At 56.8% G+C, this 16182-nt stretch overlaps 1 protein-coding gene across 1 annotated transcript in view; it reads right to left on the bottom strand.

The window, feature by feature from the left end:
* IFT122 (intraflagellar transport 122) overlaps window positions 1–16182 on the bottom strand; it is a gene marked incomplete in the record, with an annotated part of 100738 nt that overhangs the window by 25485 nt on the left and 59071 nt on the right. The window contains 3 exon segments of the mRNA XM_014592486.2: window positions 1979–2140; window positions 5647–5700; window positions 9346–9486. Coding sequence (XP_014447972.1) covers window positions 1979–2140; window positions 5647–5700; window positions 9346–9486 — 357 coding nt within the window.

Genomic DNA, 16182 nt, shown 5'->3' with positions numbered 1-16182 from the left:
AGGCTGTGCTGAGTGATGAATGAGGCTAAGCAGGGCTCTCCTGCTCGGTGATTTGGATAAGGACCTACTACACGAGAGTTAAGAGCATTATAATTCCCTTTATCACCACATAAACATGTCACTTACCCGGAAAGCATACAATTTATTTGTACGTGGGAATGTAATTTAAAAATTTTCCAAAAACCAGATTGAATCCTGGGAAGCAATTTTCAAGTAAACAAAAACATGCCATGTTAATAAGCACTGGGCCCCCACCCCCCACATAATGTGTATGTACACACTCGCTCAGATTCAGACAACTGGGGGCTGGGGGGGAGGACTGAAATGGAACCAACCTACTTGGAATTGTGATCGAAAACTTGAACCAAAAGCAAGTCCCAGAGTATTTACCTTCGTAGAGAGACGGAGCAGATGGAGTGCGTAAATGGGCTACATCTCAGGGTGGGAGATGCGGGCTCGTGCAGCCCACCCGAAGCACATGGAAGGCCTTGGAGAAGGGGCAGGCCTGAGGTGGGCCGGGGGGACAGAGCAGCACATCCACCCCAGGGTCACATCAGCCCCTCGTTCTCTTGATCTTTCTACAGCTTGGCGTCACCCCTTACGTCATTCTGGGTGAGTCTCAGAATTAAACAGCCCTATGGTGCTCCCCTCCGAGGAGGAGCCAGGGGCTTGGTGAAGTCAAGAGCCTTTGTCCTGGGGCCCCTCCAAGGAGGGCCCTGCACTCACCGCTCTCTGGGTGTAAAGGCTGGGCATCTCCTGCTCCACCGCGGCTGCCCCTCTACCCCAAACAGCAGCCGCAGCCACTGCTCCCAACGCCCCATTCTGCCTCTAGGGAGTCGTCCTTCAGTCTCACGTCTCTGCCCTCAGCTAAGACGGTGTGATGCCCAGAAAGCGACGTGCTAACTTTGGTGTTCTCAATGTGGAGGTACCAGGGCGGCCTGTCTGTGCGAGTTGTAGGAGTACGGGGAGGGGAGGGGAGGGGAGGGGAGGGAAGAGGAAGAGGAAGAGGAAGAGGAAGAGGAAGAGGAAGAGGAAGAGGGCCCTGAAGCACCCTGGATGTGCAGGATGAGGGGCCCAGGCATTCACGCAGGTGCTGGCAAGCAGGAACTCCTGAGCCACCTCAAGGGCAGCCAAACTCGGTCCTGAGCCCAGGGACCTCACAGATGGTGAGAGATAAAAGAACACAGCCATCTTAGGGGACAGAAACGCAGCAAAAACGGGGGAAGGTTTTCCACACTCAACTCGGGAACGAGATAATTGCCGTTAAAAGCCACTAACTGATGGGGGCTGGTGACTCACACAGTAATGCGGCAGCCTCCGACCCCGCCAGGGAAGGCAGGTACCAGGCGCCTCCGTGAAGGGAGAGCACCCTACCCGAGGGGCCAGGTGCACTTGGTCTGGAGTTGGGCTGAACACGGGAGTCTTTGCTGGCCTGGGCGCCTCAGCGGGGCTCACTCTCACACCAGCCTCCAGGAGGCTCTTCTCCCACTCGAACCTTCTGCAAGGGCTCAGGCCTGGTGGGGACCAGCCCTAACAAATGCCAAGGGACTCTCCACTGTCGCCCACAGGAGCCACAGTGCTGACCCAAGCCCAGCCCAGTGGGATCAGAGAGCAGGCGCCTGGGCCGTGGCTGTACTGCCGTGTGGGCCTGCAGGGAGACAGAACCAGCCGTGACCCGAGGGCACTGACTCTGGGCAGCGCCTGAGGGAGTTTAAGAGACTGTGGGAGACGGCCCTGCAGCCCTAGGCCCTCAGTGAAGGCCCCACGTTGGTGCCCACTCAGCCCATTTACCAGTAGCCCCTGGCTGAAGTCCAGACTGTCACGCTCGCCCCTTTGACATCAGGGTGGGAGTTGGGTCAGTACCGACCAGCAGCCTGTACCTCCCAGAGGCCACTGTCCTCCCACCTGCAGCGCCCCTCGGGGCACACAGCCTGGGTGGCAGGCCCGGGGCGGCGTGGGCCCAGGAGCTGGTGACTACCTTGGCATACTCAAACATGCGGAGGTCAGTGTACATGTCCAGCGCCAGGTTCTCGTGCCCGCTCTTCTTGTACAGTTTGGCAGCCTCGTGGAACTTCCCCTGGTAGGAGTACACATCTGCCAGAAACAGGTCATTGTTGCTTTCTCCCTGCTTCTTCCTCTCCTGGAAAAATGAGAAGCACAGGAAGTGGCCCCTGCAGCCACGGGCAGGAAGCAGCCTCCACAGAGGTTACGTGTTGCTATTTCCAGCTATGGCCTGGGCCTTCCCACCGGGGCCGACGCTTGGCTCCTGGGCTGTTGTGTCTCTCACCTTGGTTTCTGGTGGGAACGCTTGACAACAAAAGCAGATATTTTTTCCAGACAAGTGAAGATCAAAAAGAGGCAAACCTTTGTTTGTTTAATGGAAATTCCTCAGGGTGGCTTTCCTGTATATGCTTCCAAGGTGGCTGGCCACTAGAGGCTTAGGCACTGCACTGCTGACTCCCTGGTGGCTGCAGCCTAAGATCCCCAAAGCCCCAGGTCAGGTTGGCACACAGTGATGGCAGACAAGGGAAGGCTCAGGTTTCTGCCCAAAGTGGAGGCCAGTAAACTAGGGTAACAAGGGGCCGGCAGGTGGCATGGTGGCTAAGGCGCTGGACTCCCGCGTGTCAAGCACAGCTGGAGTCCCAGACCTGGCGGCTTGCTTTCTCACTCTCTCTCTGTAGCACTGGTGCACGCTGTCTCTCACGCTCTCTCCAGAGAGCACGCGTTGCCCTATAGCAAATTAAAAATAATACGTGAATAAACATAATAAAATAAACATAAAAAGAAAACAGGGGAACGAGTCTTCCTATGGTCCTACTCCTTTTGCTTTGTTTTTAGTTTTCGCTACAGGGTGCGTGTGCTCGCTGGAGAGAGAGCGTGAGAAATCACTCCCCCGGGGCAATGGCCACGCTGCAATCCCTTCTCCTCCAGTCTCCTCTTAGATTTCGGGCGTGTGCACACATGCACCTGGTGTGATTTTCAAGCCACCAGGTCTGGGATTCAAACCGTACAGCCAGCCACGTGGGATCCAGCGCCCCAACCTCCATGGTCCCATTATGGCTCTATTTCTAAAGAGAAAGTAAGAAACACCCTATCCCGCACGTCCGGCTGGGGCTGGGCATGTCACTCACACACACAGGCTCTGCTCCTCTCAGAGACCGCAGGGCCGGGCGTCGCCACCTGGAGACTAAAGTGAGGACGGCTGGGACTCGAGGGGAGCCACAGATCGAGGTCACGTGGAGCCGGCACGGACTCAGCTCTGCCTCCAGGTGCCCCAGCAACACACCTGTGTGCGTGTGTGCGGGCGCGCCCACCCCCGGGGGCTCAGCAGAGCCGAGGACGAGGGGGTGTACCCCGCACACGCCCTCCTCCTGCGTCGGGGACGCCCCTTAGTCTGTAGCTCGAGTATTTGTAAACACTCAGTGGCACCAGTCCCTCAGCCCCAGCAGCTTGCTTTTGCTTGTTTTCCAGCAAGTGCTCCACAGTGGAGGAAGATGAGACATTGACTCAAACTCTTAGACAGGCTGGTGAAAGTTTCAACAGCTGGAGGCAGCATGCTTCCCCACTGACAGAAAGTAAAACAAAAACAAAAAACAAGAAACCTGCATATAGCCCAGGCTAATTAACCAAATAAACTAATAGCTGGAAATGAATTAAAATCTCGCAGAAAAATAAGTAGGGTTACTACTAGAGTCACGGACTCTAGGCCGCAGCACCAGGGCCAGCACAGCGAATCCTGCCCAGTCCGCAGGTCCACGCCGACGCGGGCTGAGCCTTTTCTCCTGGCTAGTCGTTGGCTGGCATCTCGCCTGTCCAGGAGGGAGCTGCTGGGAAACCTCAGCTCTCTGTAGGAAGCAGGCAGCTGTGGCCTTGGGGCAGTCCTGGTGGCCCTCTCTAAAAGGCGCTGGACTAGTTTTTGACAGACGATCTCGGGCTGATTCTGACAGACTTCCTTCTCAGCGCATCAGGAGAGGCACGGGCCAGCAGGTGGTGTGGTGTTTGGGGTGCTGGACTCCCATGTGGCTGACCACGGTTCACGTCTGGGCACATATGTGTGTGTGCCCAGAATCCCAGGACAATGTAGGAGAGGGGACTGCAGTGTGGCCATCCCCTTAGGGGGGGTGACTCCTCACGTTCCCTCTCACTGTCTCTCTCTCCTCTCCAGCAAGTGCATGTGCCCTATGGTGAAGGCCTTAAGAGAGGCAGACATTCAGAACTCAGTGGCACATGACAAATGATGAGAGCTGCTCCCAGTGGGGGCCAGGCACCTCTGTGCAGAGAACCACGATGTCCCACAGCTTGTGCAGCAGGACAGCTGATTCACGGAGGCCGGCCCCCACGTGAAGCAGCACCGGACATTGGGGCAGGTGGCCTCAAACGAGCCCTTTCCCAGACAGGTAGACAAACGACAGGACACACAGGTGTGCCTCGTGATGTGCTGGGTGCTCAGTGGGTGTGGAGGGGCGCACGGCCTAAAGACCACAGGGGCTTAGGAGACAGACCGAGCTTTGGGTGCAGCCCCTTGGGGTCATGAGCCAGCCCTCCGGGCCTTGGTTCCCTTACCCTCAGATGGGGGGACAGCAGGACCTGCGCAGGGCAGGGTGAGGCCTGAGGACCCTCAGACAGGGGGATGGTAGGACCTGCACAGGACAGGGTGAGGCCCGAGGCGAGGACCCTCAGACGGGGTATGGCAGGACCTGCACAGGACAGGGTGAGGCCCGAGGACCCTCAGATGGGGTATGGCAGGACCTGCACAGGACAGGGTGAGGCCCGAGGACAGCGCTCCTGTCGGTCACTCGTTGCACCGAGCCGACTCACTGGGTGGAGCGGCTGGGAGCCCCTGCAGGCCTCTGCACCCAGCTCTTTGGCCGCTGGGCTTGGCCCACAACAGGTGCCCGTTGTGCTGAACTAAACTAGAGGAACGAGACATTTGCTGAGTTCCTCACTACTTCCACTTGGGAATTCAAATGTATCTCACATTCCCAACGCTCACAATAAATCTGTTCAGGAGAAAAAATATGAACGCCTTTTCACAGACAGACAGCACTGAGATACACAGAGATGAGAACAGTGTCTACCATCACCCAGCAAATGGTACGCCAGGAGCTGCCTCATCGGCCGTCCCAGGCCTATCTGGGTTTGGCTGCCAAGGCCCGTGTTCTCAGCTAGGGACAGCAGGTGTGTGCATGCATGTGTGTGTGTGAGTCCCACCTGCAGGCCTCTCTCCCCAGATCCATTTCTGGGGTGGAGTAAAGCTCATAAGCACCATGGAAACACCTCCGCCCTAGCTGATGACTGAAGTCCAAGAGGACGTCCCCAGCTAACCGCCCACAAGGGTACAAACCGAGCACCGGAACCTATTTCTCCCCGCGGCACCCCTGCCAGGTAGGTCTGCTCCTGTCACAGTCAGGACGCCACGGCTCAGGGACAGAGGCACCGTCTGCCTCCCCCAGACACCCAGCGACAGCCTGCACCATGTGCTCTGAGACACTGGCCACTCCCCACGTGGCCACTCTGACCCCGAGGCCCGGGCTCCGGGGGGCTGTCTGCGTGTGCCCAGGGCTCTCGCCAGCCAGCAGGACTGCCTGTGCGCTGCCGACACCGCGCCTGGGAGTTCTGGAGAAGGAAGAGCGCTCCACCGTTTACCTCAATGCTGCTGATGAGCTCTAAGTACCGCAGGTCTTGTACTCTGATGAAAGCCTACAGGGAAGAAGTGAAGACGGAAATCAGCTGCCTGCTCGGCTTCAAAAGCGGGTGATTGGCTGTGGGTGGGGGCTGGCAGGCAGGGAGAAAGCAGCCCTGATTAATCCCCGCGTGCTCGGGAGGGCCTGCCACCCAGCCAGGCCCGGCTTTATCCCTCGGATTAGCCCATACAAAGCACAGCAAAGGAGTCCCGCTGCATCAATCACTCGGGGATTAGGTAAAACGAAACTATGATACCGCAGTGCTGACGGCGCCTCCTCGGAGGACGGCCGGGCCGGCCTGACCTCCGAGGTGGGAGGCCTGACGCACTGACTGGGCTGCAGACCCAGGGGTGCCACGGACATGGGACACCCAGAGCCTGGGCCAGGCACCGAGGGAGGGAGGACGGGGAAGCTGAGAAGCAGTAAAGATGGTTTCAGGAGGAGAGGGGAGGTAGGGAAGGGCCCCCCCAAGCCACTGGGAGGTCACTCTCCATAAACCCTGGAAGTGCATCTCTTGCCTTGGACTCACAGGACAGCCAGAGACTTGAACCTGCCACTAGAAGTTTCTGAAGGGCAGGGAGGCCTTTCAGACTCGGCGAGGGGTTGGTGCTCACAGCCCGTCCTGCCCGCTGCTCTACGTGGCTGTGCTCCTAACAGTTCCACCCGGCAGAGCTTCCTCTCTCCTTCTTGTTTTTATTTTTCATTTTTTGTCAGAAGTGTCACATGCACTAGCCAGAGAGGTGGAGAGAGGGAGGAGGCGCCTCCCAGTGGGGCGTGGTCGTCCGCACGCCCTCCTCCATCTCTGTCCTGTTGGGACGGGGCACACGTGCACGTGCACATGTGCCCAGTGTGCTTCTCAGGATCAGGATTCGAACCCCACGGTCGGCCACTGGGATCCAGCTCCCTTAACCACCAAGCCGCAGGGCCGGACCCCAGCTGTGCGTCTTTCCCGTGTGAAATGGGCTGACACACACCCAGAGGAGGCAGCAGCTCCGAGCCCTTAGGACTGAACATGCAGAACCGCCCTGGCCACCTGCAGCTTCTGCTTCCCTACATGGCGTCCTCCTCCTAAAAAGACGGGGAAAGGAGCGAGCTACCCGAGCTCTCCGGCCCTGGCTGCCTCGCGATGGCCACAGTGTGACTTCATCTTCACCCCAGGGGAACCCAAGGCTGAATACCACCTGCCCCTCTCCCTATCCCGGCGGGACCCAAGGCTGAATACCACCTGCCCCTCTCCCCAGGCCACATCCCACGAGGGAGGCAGGCAGGTACAGATTGACTGTCCCTGGGCTGAGTGGCACGGTCCTGAGAACATGGATTCACTGACAGCTCGGCTGTAGCAGGAGGCAGGGTTATGTGAACCGGGCAAATGGATGTTCTTGAAGAATTTATAGACAGCGTAGGGCGGGCATCACAGGAGTAGAGGGACGAGGATCAAGAACATCTGAGCTTGGGGCCAGCAGGTGGCAGGTGGTGCAGCGGTTGAGGCGCTGGACTCCCAAGTGGCCAACCTAGTCCAAGTCCCAGACCTGGCAACTTGCTTTCTCACTTTCCCTCTCTTTCTCTTTGTCTCTGGCCAAAGTAGAAAAAAGGCAATGCTACTAAATGAAGTTAAATCATTAAAAAGAAAAGCTGAGCTTCATGCTGAAGGTCTTACATGCCACCTCTGAGCCTGGGTCCCTCACGGCACACAGAAGAGCTCTTCCACACCTGGCAGGGCGGCAGCGGGAAAGACACTGCCTTCGAGGTCCCTGCCTGGCACGGAGGCACTCCCACCAGGCCCGGAGCCTGCTTCTTCCCTGCTTCTGGGCTCCAGCCGCCTGGTGGACAGGAGCAAACTAGCGATGCCTCCTCCAGGGGTCTTTCTAGTTCTGCTGTGCTGGCTTGTAGGAGGATACACCCGTGAGAACTCGGTTTCCAAGCTCCTCTGGCCCTAGCACATTCCGCAGAGTCAGGGTGCCTGGTCGGAGTGGTCAGAGTCACAAGGCTGTGAATAACCTCAGAGGAGAGTGTGGGAACAGGGAGGGCGGCAGCAGGCAGCGCTGAGCAGCTCGCCTCTGCCATCTACTGGGGACGCCGGTCTAGCAGCCGGAGCCACCCTCCACAAGCACTGGCCTGCGGGCCTGGCAGTGGAAGAGGAAGGCTGGGCACTCAGGATTTGGATAAAATATCCAGTTCTAGTCTATGGTTAAAATCTCGTGTCTTTTTCAAAACATTATGTTGTGTGTAATAAATATATATGCAATTTTGTCAGTTAAAATAAATAAACACTTCTAAAAATGTCTTGAGGCTTTAATGCTGCACAATCATTTCTGTTCTCTGGGAGTGTTTCTGGGACCCGAGATGGGGGGGGTAAATAAATAGGTCAATCCAGTTTAGTTCTCACTCACTCGACTACTTGCTGAGCACCAAACCTGTCTCAGGCACCATGCCAGGCAGCGTGAGGTGGTTCTACGATGGGTGTGAGGAGGTGACAATCTAGAGGGAGACTCCCCCTGTCATTCCATGCTTAAAACAAACAAAGGAAACTGACTCTAGGATCCTCTGTTATTCCTTCCTCCTGGCATTTCTGGGTGGGGTTGGAGAAGGAAGCCCTCTCCAGAGAGAGGCTGCCTCCCTCCTCTGAGTTCTTAAAGCCCACCTCTGTTAGATCTACACTTAGTAGATCTAAAAATACAGATACTTCTTACATAAGGGTAATGTTCCTTGTTTAATAGTGGCTGGCATTTGCACAGCCGTCCCTAGTTTTAGACTCCCCTTCGGGATGTCTCGGTTAAGCCTGGCACGCTGTGGAAGGCTCGTCAGGCATCGCAGTCTTCATCTGCCTGGTTGAGGGACGGGAGGACCAGCGAGGAGAGGTCTCCAGAGGCCAGAGCCCCACCAGGCAGCTGGCTCTCAGGCAGGCTTCCACATCCTGGTCTGGACCAGCATGCTCTCCTTGCCTGCCTGAAGCCATGACTTGGCACGAGCAGGCACCACACAGCTCTCTGTAACCCCTTCAGAACCGGCCCAGTAGGACGGGCAGCTCGACTCTGGGCGGACAGAGGGGAGAGGGAGTGCAGAAGGTCCCACGTGGAGCCCAACGCAGAAACTTATCTGCGATGTAGCTACGGTACAGAAAGGGGTCGGGTGTTGGTGGCCGTTTCTCCAGTTAGTAGGTGAGGCCAGGAAACGACACGTAAGCCGGGCCGTGACTCATGCCAGGAAGGTATGTGGGAAGGGAGCACGCAGCTGTCGGCACCCTAGAGCTTGCCCGGTCCTCCCACCGCACCGAGCAGAGTGCTGAGGAGCCGCCTGTGTAATCAGTGGCCGAGTGCTCGCAGCAGTGATTAAAGGATCAGTGACCGAGGGCCTCTTCCATGCCAGGCGTTTCGCTGGGCACTCTAAATAAACGGCAGCCCAACATGGTGGCAGCCAGAATCTGCCAGATGCTTCTCCGGGGTCAGCCTCTAGCCTCCCAGAGCCTCACGGCTTTGGGGGATAGGGTCTGATTCTACAGAGCAGCCACCTTAGAAGGCTGTGGCCTGCCCAAGCTCACCGGGAGGAAGTAGCCGGGCTGAGACACACAGCCAAGTCTGTCCAACCCCAGAGCCTGCGGCAGGCTGCCCTGCCTCTCCACGCCACCCGCACCTGCTGCCGGCCCTGCTGACCAGGTGCTTACCTTCTTCGCCGTTTCAAACTCTAGTCCTTCCAGAGCTTCCATGGCTAGCTCTCGCCAGTCGGCATCCGTCACACCCAGGCAAGCGATCTGGTAGGCTTCTTGGAACATCTTCCTATCCAGGTACTGGTACATGGGAGCGGACTGCCGGATGCAAAGGAGAAGAACGGTTAGCGTGCTGGGGACTGCGACTCCCGCACGGTCCGCCGCCAGGTGAGGCGCGACTTCATCGCAGATGCCTGCAGAGGAAGGACAAGCCCTCGGACCCTCGGCCTCCGCCCGGCCCACCTCGCGCGCCCTGCGCTCTGCCAGCCCCTCGCGGCAATCTCCGTGCTCTGCAGAACAGACTCCCCTCCTGCCTTCCCCCACCTAGGCCTGCCTTAGCACAGAGCCCATCCTCACCTGGAATGCCTTTGGCCCTCCTCACCCTCTAAAGAAATACCTCCTTGGCTGTCAAAGGCCCTGACGAAACGCCCTCTCTTCTGGGAAGTCTTCGCTGACCCTCAAGCTCCCACCTCCAGAAAGGAGCCTGAACTTCCCCTGCCCTTGGTCTGGCAATCACACACCTGTCTCCCTGATGAGGCCACACACAACCTGTGGGCCGTAGTGGGGTGGCCCTGCCCCCTTCAGCAGGCCTTCAGCCTGTGTTGGCTGAAAGAGGAAGAGGTCTGCAACGGCCTCTCCTTAGAGGGACTAAGACTGACAAACGCAAGTGTGCGAGCTGCTCCAGGCTCCTGAGGAAGGCTCTGGAGGGTCTCTAAGCTCCCGGGCACTGGGGCGCTCCTTCCTGCAGGGCGGGCTGCCTTTGCTGTGCAGAGTCGTGCGTGGGTCCTCACGACGTCTCCTCTCAGGCTCGCCGGTGCCTTTGGCTCTGTCCCAACAGCCCCGGGTCGTAGGTACTGTTGCCTCTGAGTACAGCCTAGGACACACCCGGCAAATGGGAGCCCCGAGGCTGGGGCCAGGGGCGGCCTGAGCTGTCTGTGCATGGGTGCGTGTGTGCGAGCACGCGTACATCCACCAGCCTCAGCTGGGCCTGGCCGCCCCATCCCTGGCTCTGGGCCAGTTCGAGTGCACGGGGGCCTACTTCTCTCCTTCTGGGTTCCCAGGCAGGGATCAGTCGGCCAGGACCTCTGCTCTAACGGCTCCCAAATGTGGAGCCAGAAGTGCTGGTTTTTCCATTTGGAGCTTTTCTCTTTGAGATGTCCAGTTTCATTTTTCTCAGTGGCAGAGTTGAAGGAGATTTTTTTTCTTTTTTTGTTTCCCAACTAGTCCACCCTCACAGCCAGACATGGCGGCTCCTGAGAGCTTATGTTCTCTGCCATGCCATGCCCCCGCCTCCCACTTCCGGGGCGGCAGGATGTGGACTACAGAGCAGGTGAGCTAGACCCCAGGCCAGGTTCAGCCGCTTCCCAGCTGGTGATATGGGTTGAGTGGGCCTCCATGGGCAGAGGAGGTGCTCTGAGGACGAGGCGCGTGCTGCCTGCACTGGCTGCTCACCTGCTCCCGACCCGTCTGCGCCCCCACCCTCCCCTCTGCGGCAACGCCCTCCCGGCTCCTCTCTGCCTCCCAGACCTCAGACTGCATCTCATCACCTCGAGCTTTCCTTTCCAAAGGCCTTCGGTAGGTACCCTCTGCTCTGATTTAGTCCTGCCCTGTGGTTTTTGCTATTTCATGACTGACAGGGACAATCAGAGATAAATGATCATAGGAGGGGGCCGGACATAACCTGAAAGATGGCTATAACTAGCCCCATTTCACAGAAAAGAAAACGAGGCCCCAGAGTGAAGCGATGCTCCACTTCCAGCCGGTTCAGGGTGCCCCTCCCTGTCCGTGCCCGTCCTGCCTGCTGAGTACGGCGTGGAGGACAGGCACTCTGAGGGCACATCTGAACAGAGCATGCGCAGGACAGCCACACGTGGGCTTGCCTGGGAGCTGCAATGGGGGGCAGGGTGAACAACGCGTTACAACAGCTGAGGCAGACGCCCTCTGAGTGTTCCAAAATGAAGTCACCGTAGCCCGGGGAGGGCCGACTAGGGCTGGCTGCCCCACTTGGCAGCCCTGACAGACCAGTTCTTGCACAAGATGATGTCAATTTCGAAAGGAAACCAAAAATCTCAAGAGTGGCTCTGCTGTTTTCTCCCTCCTCTCCGGGCCAAAACCACAGGATGGCTGGAGGCAGAGGCGGCAGATAAACGGCCTTTGTCTCGAGCTGGCCTTTCCTAACCCTTGGCAGTTTGGACCCGCTGCATCAGCAGGACGGCCTGGACCAGCCAATGGAGGCCCTGGCTACTCAATCTCGGGGTCCTGGCAGAGGAAGCCCGAATGCCCCTTTGGCTCCTCTGGGCCGGCCAAAGCCAGGGAGCAGCAGACTGATTTGTATCTGAGGCCAGGACGGAGACCTTGGGAGAAAACCCCTTAATAAGCACAACCTGTCTGGCACGATGGAGAAAGAGCGGGTTTCTGGTGGACGTGAGGCATGGGTTTGGTATGGAGGACAGATGAGGACGGCGAGGAAACAGTCCAGGAGAAGCTGTTTTTGTCCCTCCTTCTGCCGCCACTTCCACCCACCTCACTCCCTTCTCTCACTTTCTTTTTTAAAAAATGTTTTGTTAGACTTTATTTTAAACTTTAAAAAAGCTTCTCTATTTCTTCAGGAAGAGAGAGACAAACACCTCTCACAGGGCCCTCATGCCATGACCCACCCCCGGCCTCAGCGGGCCTGAGTCACAGGTATATATGCACATGCACCCACATGCAGAGGAAGGACCCGGGTGCAAACCCGGGACCCCCAGCCCACGTGGTGCAGCTACTCCACTGCCTCGCCTCCCTGTTTTCCCTTCCTTGGTTCTCTTTGTCTTCGTTAGACACGAATTGACTCACACTTCTTGAGTAACCGCTCCGTGTCGGGCCTTGACGGTAGGCGCCTGCCCAGGAATTCCTGCAACATGGACTAACAGAGGAAGAAGTGGACTCTGGCCCGACAGCGAGCGGTGTGGACAGAAGGTAGACCGACAGGGTACAGCTGAAAGGAAGTCTGGAAGTATGCGGGGACTTCAAAAAGTTCATGGAAAATGAACCCCAAAAAGAGGAAATCCGTATATAGCTTTTTTCATAATCATCATTTTTCCATGCCACTTTTGAAGACTTCTCATGTGCCTAAACATCTTTATATGCACATAGCTTTTGACCCAGCAACTTCTCTTTTTTTTTTTTTTTTTGAGAGGTTTTTGCTATAGGGCGCGTGCGCTCGCCAGACAGACAGAGACAGACAGAGAGACAGAAAGCGAGAAATCACCCCCCAGGGGGGATGGCCACGCCGCAATCCCTTCTCCTCCATTCTCCTCTCGGGATCTTGGGCACGCACGCACACGCGCCTGGCGTGAGTTTAAACCACCAGGTAGCTTCTCTATTTCTTCAGGAAGAGAGAGACAAACACCTCTCACAGGGCCCTCATGCCATGACCCACCCCCGGCCTCAGCGGGCCTGAGTCACAGGTATATATGCACATGCACCCACATGCAGAGGAAGGACCCGGGTGCAAACCCGGGACCCCCAGCCCACGTGGTGCAGCTACTCCACTGCCTCGCCTCCCTGTTTTCCCTTCCTTGGTTCTCTTTGTCTTCGTTAGACACGAATTGACTCACACTTCTTGAGTAACCGCTCCGTGTCGGGCCTTGACGGTAGGCGCCTGCCCAGGAATTCCTGCAACATGGACTAACAGAGGAAGAAGTGGACTCTGGCCCGACAGCGAGCGGTGTGGACAGAAGGTAGACCGACAGGGTACAGCTGAAAGGAAGTCTGGAAGTATGCGGGGACTTCAAAAAGTTCATGGAAAATGAACCCCAAAAGGAGGAAATCCGTATATAGCTTTTTTCATAATCATCATTTTTCCATGCCACTTTTGAAGACTTCTCATGTGCCTAAACATCTTTATATGCACATAGCTTTTGACCCAGCAACTTCTCTTTTTTTTTTTTTTTGAGAGGTTTTTGCTATAGGGCGCGTGCGCTCGCCAGACAGACAGAGACAGACAGAGAGACAGAAAGCGAGAAATCACCCCCCAGGGGGGATGGCCACGCCGCAATCCCTTCTCCTCCATTCTCCTCTCGGGATCTTGGGCACACACACACACATGCGCCCAGCGTGAGTTTAAGCCACTGGGTCCGGGACTCGAACCGCAGTCAACTACATGGGAGTCCAGCGACATAGCCATTACGCTAACTGCTGGTCCTGAGAAGTCTATCTATTAGGGATAGATGCAGACGGGATAGAAGATGCCTACTAGTCACGATGGCCAAACAGCTGTAGGCGGTATAAACACCCAGCAGTCAGTGCAGCTGGGCGAACTGTGGAGCATCCGCCCCAGAGCCGTTACAACAGCTGGGGCAGGAAGAGGTGAGGGCAGTTACACGGGGCTGCCTGGCACCAGAGCCTGAGGCAGCTTCTGTCAGGACCGTGCTGGTGGAGTCCAGGAACCTCCACGGGTGATACACTGAACTGTAGTTTGGCCAGCGGTGACCACTGCGGGGAACTGGGCAAGGCAAACCAGGGATGGCTGACTTATCTTGCAGGTGTACGTGAGCCTGCAACGCTCCTACTATTGGGAGATGCCAGAGAAGTATTTACAGATGTGGAACCAGGCTGCCAGTAGACTGCTAAGTGACAAATCCGGGTTACTAGTGCACGGCCTGTTGCAGTTTCAGTGTGCCCCTGAAAAATTCACAAGGCGGGGACCAGCAGTTAGCATAACGGCTATGTCGCTGGACTCCCACGTAGTCGACCGCGGTTCGCGTCCCGGACCCGGTGACTTAAAACTCACGCCGGGCGCGTGTGCGTGTGTGCCCAAGATCCCGAGAGGAGAATGGAGGAGAAGGGATTGCGGCGTGGCCATCCCCCCTGGGGGGTGACTTCTCGCTTTCTGTCTCTCTGTCTCTCTGTGTCTGGCGAGCACATGCGCCCTATAGCAAAAACCTCTCCAAAAAAAAAAAAAAGAAAAAAATTCACAAGGCACATTCACAAAATTCGGCTGTGACAGGATTAGGAGGGTGAAAACAATCTGATTGGATTGTTTAAGAAGCAGGGCCTTCGGTAGATGGGCAGGATTAAGATCAGCAGGGTGGGTCTCTCGGGATTGGATCTGGGTGGGTTTCTAAGGAGACAGCAACGTGGCCATGCACACTGAGCCCTTGCTCCACTTGCAGGCGGTACCCGGGACTACTCTGGGACTCAGCTCAGCCCCCACCGGCAGGAAGCCCCCACCGGCAGGACGTCGTCACATGCATGCTCTCGACCTTGAACTTTCAGAACTATGAGATAGATCAACATCTACTTTTTATAAATTACACAGACTCACTTACTTCTTCTTTTTTTTTTTTTTTCTTTTTTAAAGAAAGAGATTTTTACCATAGGGTGCATGCACTTGCCAGAGAAACAGAGAAAGAGAAAGCAAGAAATCACCCCTGAGGGGGAATGGCCATGCCACAATCCCTTCTCTTCCATTCTCCTCCTGGGATTTTGGGCACGCACACACAGCAGTGAGTTTTAAGCCACTGGGCATGGGACTTGAACCATGGTCGACTACATGGGAGTCCAGCAATGTAACCATTATGCTATCTGCTGTTTCCTGAACTCAGTTTCTTCTGCTATTCGCAACACAATGGACCAAAACATAGCCAATAATTCACGAAACGATGGGTCTGCAATATTTAAATTAGGTTACATTAGAGGATGGGAATAAAGGAGAATAAAAGCCTCTATCAAGCCAGCCAGTGGTGTGGTGAAGGGGGTTAGATCCCACATGGCCGAATGCGTGGTTCCAGTCTCGATCTGACAACTTGAAAAACGTGTGTGGTATGTGTGTCTACGTGCCCCAGGTCCCGGGAATGGAGAGGGTGTTGATCCACGGCCACGCCCACTGGGAGGGGCTTCCTCACTCTCCCTCCCCTTTCTCTCCCCAGCAGTGCATGTGCTCTACAGTAAAAGACAGGAAAAGGAGTCTGTATCGCAAGCCAGCCGTGAGCCTCAGCGGCTAGGCCCATAGAGAGCTGGATCCCATGCGGTCAGCTGCACGAGTCCCAAACCCAGCAGCCTGAAAAGCATGCTGCCGGGCCCGTGGTGCACCTGTGCCCAAGGCTCCAACAGGATGGCGCGACTATACCCCACTGGGGTGTTCTCTCTCTCTCTCAAGCACATGTGTCCTTTGTCAAAAGAAGAAAGGTATCTCCCGTTCATGGTCCACACTCAGTGAAGCACGCACTGAGCCCGAGGGCTCGTCTGTAGGCAGCAGGGCGTACATAAGTAAGACCATAAACAGTACTTTCGGCACAATCCCACTCTGCATTATTGTGCACAAAGTCAGGAGTGACTCTCTCAAGGGTGGCACTCAGGGCTGAGGCTCCTCCCTGGGGCTCATCTCTACCTTTAACGACTCTGGTGCGCACCCTCCACTTAGGGGCCCCTGCGGTCAGGCCAGCCCCATGTGGGTGGTCAACCTCTGCCCATCCATGTTCCTGCCCTCTCCATCCCGTGGCCCCCACACCCCAGTCCCCACTTCTGTCGTGGCCTCTCCTAGCTCCACGGGCTTGTGCAGAGTCCTCTGCTCCGCTTTTTGGTTCCCAGACCTTGGCCCCGGGGACCCCAGCCCGACCCCCATCCTTCCTCCTGCTCTCTCAGCTCCTCCCTCTACTCGCCACGCCCACACACACACAAGACAGCAGCGAGGGCGGGCTCCGTGTCCCCTCTGCTCTGCCAGCCCTGAGAGCGAGGGGCAGGAGCAACAGGTTACCTGTGGCACCTCCACGGCAGACATGGAGGAGACGTGGAGGCAGAAGATCTTGGAGG

The sequence above is a fragment of the Tupaia chinensis genome, unplaced genomic scaffold (genome assembly GCF_000334495.1).
Source record: "Tupaia chinensis unplaced genomic scaffold, TupChi_1.0 Scaffold000704_1, whole genome shotgun sequence".
NCBI lineage: Eukaryota > Metazoa > Chordata > Mammalia > Scandentia > Tupaiidae > Tupaia > Tupaia belangeri.
Note: the sequence above shows the minus strand (reverse complement) of the source record. Positions and strands in the feature narration are given on the sequence as shown.